This window comes from Sycon ciliatum, chromosome 5, assembly GCF_964019385.1.
Source record: "Sycon ciliatum chromosome 5, ocSycCili1.1, whole genome shotgun sequence".
NCBI lineage: Eukaryota > Metazoa > Porifera > Calcarea > Leucosolenida > Sycettidae > Sycon > Sycon ciliatum.
Window position 1 is genome coordinate 8,274,757 of NC_088647.1, and position 10,897 is coordinate 8,285,653.

At 46.2% G+C, this 10,897-nt stretch overlaps 1 protein-coding gene and 1 non-coding gene across 2 annotated transcripts; one reads left to right on the top strand and one right to left on the bottom strand.

Moving 5' to 3' along the window:
• Nucleotides 1-1,952: 1,952 nt before the first annotated feature.
• On the bottom strand, nt 1,953-9,929 carry LOC135817437 (transmembrane protein 35B-like). The gene is made up of 3 exons (XM_065330625.1): nt 9,698-9,929; nt 4,413-4,555; nt 1,953-2,787 (listed from the first exon to the last, which is right to left on the bottom strand). The coding sequence occupies exons 1-3, from the start codon at nt 9,815-9,817 to the stop codon at nt 2,604-2,606; spliced, it is 447 nt and encodes a 148-aa protein (XP_065186697.1). The 5' UTR covers nt 9,818-9,929; the 3' UTR covers nt 1,953-2,603.
• A 64-nt stretch (nt 9,930-9,993) lies between these two features.
• On the top strand, nt 9,994-10,112 carry LOC135818632 (5S ribosomal RNA). The gene has a single exon (XR_010553733.1). It is a non-coding gene; the product is annotated as a 5S ribosomal RNA (ribosomal RNA).
• The last annotated feature ends 785 nt before the right edge of the window (nt 10,113-10,897 follow it).

The following is a 10,897-nucleotide window of genomic DNA, read 5'->3' on the forward strand; positions in this document are numbered from 1 at the left end:
GTCATAATAATATTATCAAGAGTCCTAGGCATAACTCAACGGGGTGTTGCCACACACAGCACTCTACTAGTACTCACTCGAGCGCGGCAGTGCCGGCACTACTTTGAAAGTCTTTGTTCATGAGGCCGGATCTCTCTGGCCAGAATGGTAGTTTATTTGTGCACATGGCCACTTTCGACATAACGCAAACCGCAAGCACGACGCATCCGTGTATACCACCAAACATCCGTGTATACCACCAAACATAAGGCACAGGAAACAGCACTCGTCAGCTAGCAGCAGACTGTCAGCTCAACTAGCGCCGGGAAGAGCGCCGCTTCATACGCCTGCACGGAAAACAGTGAGCTGTGCGCCCATCTGTTGCCTTGGCCACATCACCAAGGACTTTGAAGGTATTGCCACATCTGCCCAGGCACCCCGGAACTACTAGTACTACGAGCGACTCGTACATGTGTAGCAGGCTGTAGCCTGGATAGGCACACGTGGTACAGTGCGTCCTCCCCCTTGCATTGTTGTTATTACATTTAAAAAAATTGTTTTTACTAGTATAGTAGCAAACACAGCCCTACTAATAATCAGGGGAAGAGGACAACTGAAATGACAATGGACAACAAAGCAAAGGGGAGTACGGGGCGATGTGCCGATGTGGTTGGCGACGCTCATGCATGCTGTCAACCGATCAACATGTTAGGTGTGTAGCCTGTCAGTGGAGGTTCTGCTTCCTGCAGCTGCTGGGAGTCACAGTCTGCTTCCTGCAGCTAGTACTCTCTACTGGGCGTGCCGGAATAGTGCTGCTCAACGACTACAGACCCTACATACATGTACATGTACAGTGCTGGTAACTGAAATCCGACCCCCTGAGCGGTGCGCCTACACCATAAAGACCCAACACGGGAGTGTAAAACTACGAAATAGAGACCGCTAGAATGTGAACGCACCGCTCAGGGGTCGCATTTCAGTTGCCAGCATTGTCTGTACATGTGCATCACTGCATGTACATGCACGGGTACTAGTATGCATGGTAGTTGTCGAAAAACCACAAGAACTGACCCGGTGACCGTGCCCTAACCATGCTAACCGCAAGTATTCGTTGCAAGGAGATCTATGCAGAGTATGCAAGCAGCGTTCATGCGAAGGCAGACGCACACGTCGTTCACACTACATACACGTGTGTCATTTGAGGAGCTGGTGGAGTGCACCTATGTAGTTCCTGTTGCACTGTCGAAGACTCGGAATAAAAAATGATGAAAATACAGTGAAACCTGTCCAAGACGACCACTGACTCCAGGGACCTTCAAAATGTGGTCTCCTTATCCAGGGTCATTTGACTGGAAATAGCATCCCTTGATCCTGGTTTCAGTGGTCCTCTTGGACAGGTGGTCGCCTTATCCGAGTGGTTGCCTTGACAGGTTTTACTGTATGCGGGAATATGCATGTTTTAGATACCGGTAATAATAATAATAATAATAATAATACGTGCAACTACTCCCTTATCTGGACATTCTTCCCATCCGAACCTCCTGGAGACAGCCCTTGCCCCGGAGTGCGGGATAACCGGTGCTCTACTGTACATGCATACAGCACTGCGTATACCTGTACACAACTGCATCACCAACACGCTATAAGGTTTTGATTTTTTGTTCACAGAGAGAGAGAGAGGCCACAGGAAGATTTCAAGGAATAGAAATGATCATGTAGGTGACTTGAGAAAGTGGTCCTACTGTGCTCGTACATAGTTGGGCCCATACGACTGCATGCCGGTATGCATTGCGAATGGCGACTTCAGAGAATCATCTTGAAGCCAAAAGGCAGACAGCAAGCCAGATACTCCGGTGATAACAACATACACGCACACATGAACGCATACGTGTGTCTACGCTCCATACCATGCTCCACATACACACTATAGGCATACGCCCGCACACCACACACCAACAGCACCAAAGCAGAAGTTGATTTGTTACACCTGTTCAAAGATGCTGTGAAATCCCAGAGAAGAGAGCACAAGAACATAAACCATGCATGATTCCAGGCTGCATATTCACAAACTATTCAACTGCACCCAAGCGCACACACACATGGCTCACATTCGATCCACGACGACTCTATATGCTATAATCATAAACTTCGACCATTCAAAGACATAGAAGCGGCGGAGAGAGATGAGTCAGGCCCACACTACAGAGTGCTTGAAAGCATCCACGCTTCAGCAAACTAAAAATCACATCTCATTGTCTGATATCATTGCTGCAATGTGCTCAACACAGGCAATGCAGCAGAAAGGAGAAAACAACAGAAATACTGCAATGAGCTAGTACTCCCGTGGAGAATAAAATAATTTGAAAGCGCCCGACAATCACACACCGGCACATTGACAGGGTGTTGGCGCACCGAGAGACATCAACAATAAGTACGAGGTATTCAAGGGAAACAGCACCTAGCAGAAAACAACACCAGACAAGGCTAAGAACAAGCAGCACATGCCGCCGCACAACAACATAAAGACGGGTACTTGACAAGTATAAAACTTTGGAATAAACTAAAGATAAAAAGTCATGATCAATAACATCATACCTCACTGACCTAAAGCGCAGTGCTGCGGACTATTTCTTTTTCTTCTCCTCTTCATCGACAAGGGCGTAGGATGGAAACGACGTGGCAAACATCAGCCGGAAGCCGAGCAGGACGAACGCAATGATGGCCGGTACCATCTTCCCGTCCTTCTGGGCGACGTGCGCGTGTATTGCCCCGACCATGATCACCAGGAGAATGATGTTACTAAGCAGCCTGCACGCACCACCGCACACACAAACAAACAGGCATTAGACGTCAGTAGCCATGGGGTAACCATGACAACAGGTCGAGGTCATTGGCGGGGGGGGGGGGGGCTCATACAACACGAATAGTAGCTATGTTGTTTGGTTGACAGTATGTTGAAAGGCGGAGGATGCACTGTGTTGAAAACAGTGCTCCTTAGTACAACCCTCCACGGTTAGCCGTAGTAAGGACTATTTAAAGGAGCACTGTTTTTCAACACCGTGTATCTTCTCACCTTGTAACATGTTTCCAACCAAGCAACGCCTATCTAATACATGTACATGTACTAGCAAGTACAGCAGTCATCAGTACTACAAGTGTGTCTTACCTACCACCACACACAGAGTGCAGTGAAATATCACGCTAAACTGTTTCTACTCCGAAGGTTCATGCAGTGATGGTCTCCTGACGATCTCCATCAGTGCACGAGGCTAAGGAGTAGAAACAGTTTGGTCTGATATGTACTCTACTAGACCATGTGCATGTGTACAGGTGTGTGTGTGTGTGTGTGTGTGTGTGTGTGTGTGTGTGTGTGTGTGTGCGTGCGCGCATGTGTGTGTGTGTGTGTGCGCGCATGTGTGTGTGCGTGTGTGTGTGTGTGTGTGTGTGTGTGTGTATGTGTGTGTGTGTGTGTGTGTGTGTGTGTGTGTGTGTGTGTGTGTGTGTGTGTGTGTGTGCGCGCATGCAGCCAGTGCATGCCGGAGTATGTGGTGTGATGTGTGTGCGGGAAAAAATTATAATAATAAAAAGACCAAAAAGTAGGGATTCACTGGCCAGAAAAAGGCCACTTCATAGCTGTGTGGTGTAGACCAGGGTAAATAGTGGCGGTCAATTATTCAGCCCTGCAAGCTGTTGAATGGTGCAATCCCAGCACAAGCTGCTATGGCTTCTGCTGTAGCATCGCTATCATCGCCTCCGGCGATGGGCGTCCAATGGTCCAATGGTGTGCGCATGTGTGTGTGTGTGTGTGTGTGTGTGTGTGTGTGTGTGTGTGTGTGTGTGTGTGTGTGTGTGTGTGTGTGTGTATGTGTGTGTGTGTTGGCAATCAAACAAGTCGCAACATAACTTAGTTACAACACAAGGTTAACAAAAGGGACGCCAGTTCCCATGGTGGCCAAATATTCTCGCATTGAGTGCATCAAGCGTTCCTGTATTAATCAAGGAGGGTTGAGAAACGTCAGATGAAAAAACCCCAGAGCGGTTTCGCACACTTTTTGCAGGTCTTCCATATTGAGTTAAAGTACTGTACGTAAGGCTGGGGTAACTCAGACTCAAAGCCAAATAGCAAGCAGCGGGAAGCTAGTCTTGGAAGAGAGCGACATCAGTTGGTGTTTCGTAAGAGACCACAAGGCCAACTGTACTTCAACTTCCAAGTACATCTAAAAGCAATATCAGACGAAAACAATCATGGTTCGCGTAGACACTCGGATAGACCCAGTTTTCAGCATCCATAGGAGCGCCACCACCCTCAAGCCCCGTGTCAAGGATCAGGGCGCAGATGCAGCTCCTAAAGCGGTGGGAGGTGAGTAGGTCAGACCCATCACCAAAGTGGTCAACCATCAAAGGATGTAAGAAAGATCAGCAGAACATCTTACTTGATTGCTGACGGCCCGATGATGAGCAAAATACCAAGGCACAGCTCCGTGGCACCAATGGCAAACATATACGTGTCAGGTTCGAGATTCACACCGACAAGGTTGAGAGGTGAGACCTCGGCATGGCCAGGGAAACTAGATTTCTGTGGACAAAAACAAAAGAGGAAAGAAATATGCATGTAGGAGATACACGCAGTTCAGGCAAAGGCAGACGGATTGCTCAGCGCCGAGAACTGGGATCCGGTTCAGGTGCGGCAAGGCAAGTGCTGGTGAAAGAACTGCTTCACAGCACCTGGTTTCCACGACCCTATCACCCCGCATAATTCTGGACGAAAGCAGGGTGGTTTTGAGATTCGTTTTTTTCTTCAGAAACACAGCCCATCCCAGAGAGTGCAGCGCATACCTACTTTGAAGTGCAGTTGCGCTTGGCGAAATCCGACCAAAAGTGCTTCTTCTGGCACCCTCAACTTGTACGGGCATCGATGCACTGGAAGTGCGTATGGTAAAGTGTGTATTCATAGAACCATGCGGTGCATAGATTTGAACCTTATGGTTTATAAAAATTATTTTGGCACTGTCAATCGGGCTTTAAGCCTCTCCGGGGCGAGCTGTTCATCAATGGTAAGATTAGCTTTTCGATAAAGGACAGATCGAGCAATTTTTAAATCAGAAAACAAGGAGTTTTTGAACTGGATTAAGGCTGATTCTGTGTGAGGAAATGCTAAAGGAGGTCACACAGTCTGGTGTTTTGGAAGAATGTAGATGGAAGCCAGGAATAAAAGTAGATTTTGACGCTGAAGTTCTAAAATCATTATTCTCAAAACAATCTTTTCATCTAATGTTCTGTTGCAGTCTATTGAAATCAGCTGTGATACTATCTAGACTAGTCAAGCGAGTAGTGTAACGGAAGCTAGAGCCGTAACCCAATAAACGAAGATCTGCTAATGTCTTTTCGGTTTTCGGCGGGCAATAGCCTTTTGTTTCCTGTTGCTCACTGTCACTGTCAGGTTTTTTGGCAAATTCTTCTTCTTTGGCATATTCTTCATAGGGGTGTTGGTATTCTTAATAGTAGTCAATTGACACTGCCAAAATTTGTATAAACCATAAGGTTCAAATCCCACCACATGGTTCTATCAATACACACTTTACCATACGCACACTTGCAATGCACCCTGCAAAATACTCTCTTGCAATACTAATAGACCATTCAGTCCGCAGTTGCTACTTGACCTCATGTATATTTTCTCGCACCCTACTCGCGACTACATTTCTAGGATAATACTTACATCCATGTGGTTCATTCCTACAGGTCAAGAATATAGTATATAGTCAACTTCGCTAATAACGACTGCGGATATAACGGCAATTCGCGAATAACGACAGCATTTCCATGCCCAGAGCAAAGTCCCTTCCAACTGTGATACATATAAAGAGACTTCGGAAATAACGACACTTCGCGAATAAGGACACTTTTTGATGCCGCGCCGAATGCCGTTATAAGCGATGTTGACTGTACAATAAGATTACAACATGGATGCAGCTAATGGGATTTCGGTCTTTGACCACTTGGTGGTGGGTCTGATCTACTCACCTCCCACCGTTTAGGCGCTGCATCTGCGCCTTTGATCCTAGAGGGTGGTGGCGTTCCCACGGTGGATGCGGAAAACTCGGCTTCCAGCCGAGTCTCACGCGAACCGTGAAATTTTTATTTATTTATAAGATTACAACAATACACAATTTATATTTTTTACCCCAAGCTTCTCTTGGTGCTACAAGCGTTTTAGCACCAGCTTGTATAGTAAATTTGACCACAAATTATTATTATTATTATTATTATTCACACATATCCGCCGGATGAGTACGCGTGGCCCATGCACCATGGGGACCCACGAATACAAACCAGCATATGTTCCCTCAGCAATACAAGCAAGCAAGCACGCAAAGATAAATGAGAGCCCAGGCAGCGAAAACAAAACGAAGAGAGATGAGGACATAGGCAACGAAAACAATTCCAAAGCATAGCCAGGGATTGAATGTGTGCATCTGGGTACGACAGTTAACACGGCTAGTGCAGCCGTACAGAGCGCAGCAGCATGTAAATACAAAAGCGCCACAGCAGCAGCAGCCAAGAGTGTGCAAACACTAAAAAAGAAGATCAGTCCAGTTTTTTCATGGACTGACCACAAATGGTCCACTATAAATTGTGTTCTTTTGATTCACACTCCTCACTCTGATGATCCTCTTTTGGTGAAACTGGTTAGTCTTAACAAAATGTAATCTGTGCCTCGTTTGTTACTGTGTCGGTTGATTGCATGTATAATTCAATTCCGATACCCTAGCACCACCCTCAGTAATACACTATGCCTCCCAACACTCTTGGTATTTCCCATCATCCCGCGAAACGTCGCCGCTCCGATGCTACTGATACTGATGGTCAGTTCGACGCCTCAGACGGCCCACCAACAACAGACGTTGACACCGCTAATGATGCCCACAACCATTCAACTGCCGATGATGCTGCCGATGATGCTGAAGAGCTTACTTTCATCATTTCAGGAGCATCGCCACTACCTGCTGTCGAAGTCGAACGGTACGTTAATGCTATTGTGAACCGTCTATTCACGAGCCGCGAAGTCCTAGCTGACGAAAGTAAGAAAGTAACTTCCTGGCAAGTAGCTTTTGATTCGGAAACGTTTCCAGATTTCTTAAGAAAGAAATTCAACAAGCTTTCAACAGCCTCAGCATTAATCGAGTCTTGTGAATTTGCTCAAGCCCAAATTGATTTACAGAAGAAGAACAAAGAACACGCTGAAGAACTCCTTGATATGGCCCATTGTGACTTTGACCTACTCGTTGATACACTTGCAGATAATACTGATACTGGCGACATGTCCCAGCTGACAGTAGATCCATTCAGATATCTGGTTACAGTGAAAACATCCAACAACATTACTTGGGACATTGTCCAGACGCTTATTAAGCAGAAGAAAGCAACAGTTCCAGAGGAAATGCAGGATGTCACCACTTTGCCACCCACTACTGAAGAGATTGGTAAACCCATTAAGAAGGAAGTTACCAATGCTCTAAAGCAAGCTACTATTAAGAATACCAAGACCCCTGAACACGAGCAGAGTTCCGCGGCCGATGTCGATGTCGATGTCGATGTCGACTCGCTGTCCCAGCTGTCGATGCTCACACAGCTGGTGACGCAAATGGCACAAGTGCAAATCAATCAGGCCACACGGCGATTCTCCCAGAAAGTGCCACTTGCTAAGCTGCGCCCTGGGGACAACGTAGAGGCATTCCTTACCAGTTTGGAACGGTCAATGCAGGCGTATAGAGCGCCTCTGGACGATTGGGTCTATTTACTAAGCCCCCAACCGGCTGACAAGGCCTTGCTGGCACACACGGAACTTGCCTCCACCAAGGCTGACAGCTACGACCGCGTAAAGGAGGCCATTCTCCGTCGCTATGCAGTTACCCCTGAAACGAGCCGCCATAAATTCCGGGGTACCATGCTGCAGAACTTTCTTCGCACAATCTCTGGAAAACACGTGATCCATCAGGTTGTGAGGTAGTCGCTTTCAAGCCATCCTTCATGCTTTACAGATCTAAAAAAAAAAGGTGCAGCATCCATTTGTACACTCGACTCCACTTACAATGAAGTCACAGATAGCGAATTTCGCGATACAGTCAGACCTCGCTTAACCGCACACATCCGTTTTCCACAAAAATATCCGGATAGGCGAGGGAGCCGGAGAATCAAACACACATACTGTATGTATGCATGACATATGCTGTAAATCGGTACCCAATGGTTTTCGTTGGGATGGCGAGGGATCCGGATAAAAGAGGACTGAATAAGCGAGGTCTGACTGTATAGCGAACCGTTGTCCGTGTCCCAGCTCAAACCCACAGTACGAGTATAAGTGCATGTCTGTTATAACAAACTTCGTCTATAAAGAACTAATTATCCTGCACAATGTCGTTCGTTATATCAGGAGTCGACTGTACTAATTTTCTTCTGACAGGCTTGTACACATCTTGCACGGCCTTCATCACTGTGCGCCCGGGGGGGGGGGGGGGGGGTCTATTGCAAGAGTACATGTATAGAGTTAGAAGTAGGGAGCGTAATGGCCTGGTCAGACCGTGGCAAAACAAACCGATTCTGGGAGTCTAATTCAAATATCCATAGTGACTTGGCGCTACAACGGAAAAACTCAAGGTTTGATGCTGATGCCGACAAGGAAGAATCAGACTCGCTTTTCCGCTCCAATCGGAGGCCAGGGCCCCAAAAAAAAGAAAAACAAGTTGCATGAATTAAACACCAGACGCTGAGGAAATGTCAGGATCAATGAATATGAATCTATGTTTGGAACATTACTCAATGCTCGTCTTGAATACTGACCTTGTGTCATGCACAGCATAAAATAGTGTGATCGCGATCACAATCCTGAATGATGTTCTCTTGGCGTCAGGCGCCCGCCTTTTGTCGTAGTCTGACCAGGCCCGAACGGAAGAGTGAAATCCCAGGGGAACGCACATTTTTCTTCTCCCTGAAGGTTCATCTGCCCAATTCTAATTCCTACTACGGTAGCGTCTTGTATAAAAGCCGGTCTCATTTAGAAGCCTGTTTCGAATACAAGCCTTATTTTTCTAGATGCACTGTCGGCACATAAGCCTGGTTTTAGTGTTGACATACATAGAAATACCTGTATTGTATAGAAGCCTGTCAGTGTCTCATATACCGTACTGGCAATATATGTTGCCGCGTAACGCGTAACGCAGGGGGGTGCGGCGTAACGCGCGACAAATTTTCGTTGCGTTCGTAACGCGCGTCCGGCGGGGTGCGGCGATCTTTTCATTGAAGTTTGCACTGCAAAGGCTGAAAACTGTGAAAGCACGTGTACCGCGTGGCAAAAAAAAAGGACTGCGGCAATATAGAAACCTGTGTAACGGCTCCTGTGCGACTTTGCATGTAACGCCCTGCGTGCGGTAAACATGTGCCAATGTAACGCTTCATGGCCTCACTGCGACCATATATATTGCCAGTACGGTAGAAGCCTGCAAAATTTCCCCCAACAAGTCATATAAGCCGCGGCTTTTATACACGACTTTACGGTATTCTAATTGTGTTTCTGTTGTGTGCCTACAGTGCATGTGGTGACTGATTCTTGATGGATGTCATCAGAAAACGTTTGAGTTGTACCAATTGTTGCCTGTGTCTGCGTATCATTTCTACACAGTGTATTACAAAAACAAAAATAAATAAATAAGTTTCATACCATTTCATTGTGGACTTCAGGAGAAAGCGCAGGATAGACCTTCACCAATCCAACAAGGCTGTAAAACAAGCCAAGAACAATGTTGAGGACGGTCACCGTCAACTGCGCACACCGCTGCATGGTTCACGGAAAGCCTGATTCGTAGAGAGAATTAGGCATAGACAATTGTTTGCACAAAATATCCACTGATTGATCATCGATCACCTGATGATCACCAATCTGTACTGTAGAATTTTACTACGTAGACCTACTAGTACTAGTAACTGGATAAAACCCATCACAGTGCTGATACCTTCGTCTACGGCCATACCACGTTGAAAATACCGGTTCTCGTCCGATCACCGAAGTCAAGCAACGTCGGGCGAGGTTAGTACTTGGATGGGTGACCGCCTGGGAATACCTCGTGCTGTAGACTTTTTTTTCTTCTTTCTCCTTTTTTTGCTGAGGATGTCGTGCCATTCGCATATTCCCCGGCGCGGCATGTGTGCATGGGCCACATGCGAAAATATACCCTTGTGTCGAGTATCGTATGTCAACAGTTCTCTGAGTGAGTATTTCTCTTGCAAACACTGTACAGTCACTGCAGTTGTAGATTTATTTCGGGAAGCCAGAGCTGACAGGTTGATACCAACCGTTCCACCTGATACAGCTATCAATAGCTACCCTATCTGCAAAGTGTAGAAAGAAGGATCCCTTTTGCAACAAAAGTAAGTAGTTCGAAGCAAAAATACATAAACAAACAGTTCTGTCCGCAGATTGAGTAAAATTTATTGTATTGTTTTTCTCCAAAAGTGGGCAGAATACGTGTACATGTACACCGGGGAGCGGTACCCAAATCACTGGTTGGGTATGACTCCTTGGTATGCATAGTAAACAAACGTTCAGTTTGTCATCATCTTTTAGCATTGGAAAAGCCTAAAAAGGTAACATAATCAATTTTAAGAAAATGGGAGAAACTTGAAATTCATTCCTGACTGATTGTACTTGTATTGAAATTGTGCCAGGAGTCATCTTTTTATGGACTCTTGATTGTACACACTGTACGTACGTAACATGAACAGTAGTCATGTACAGGCCTATTGTGAAGCAGGGAGTCTTGAAAGCCAGGGGCTTTCATATCTCCCGGCTGCGGCGGGGTTATCATGGTTATCATTATACTCTTGATGATAATGATATTTACAATGTCAGGACTATCTTTAA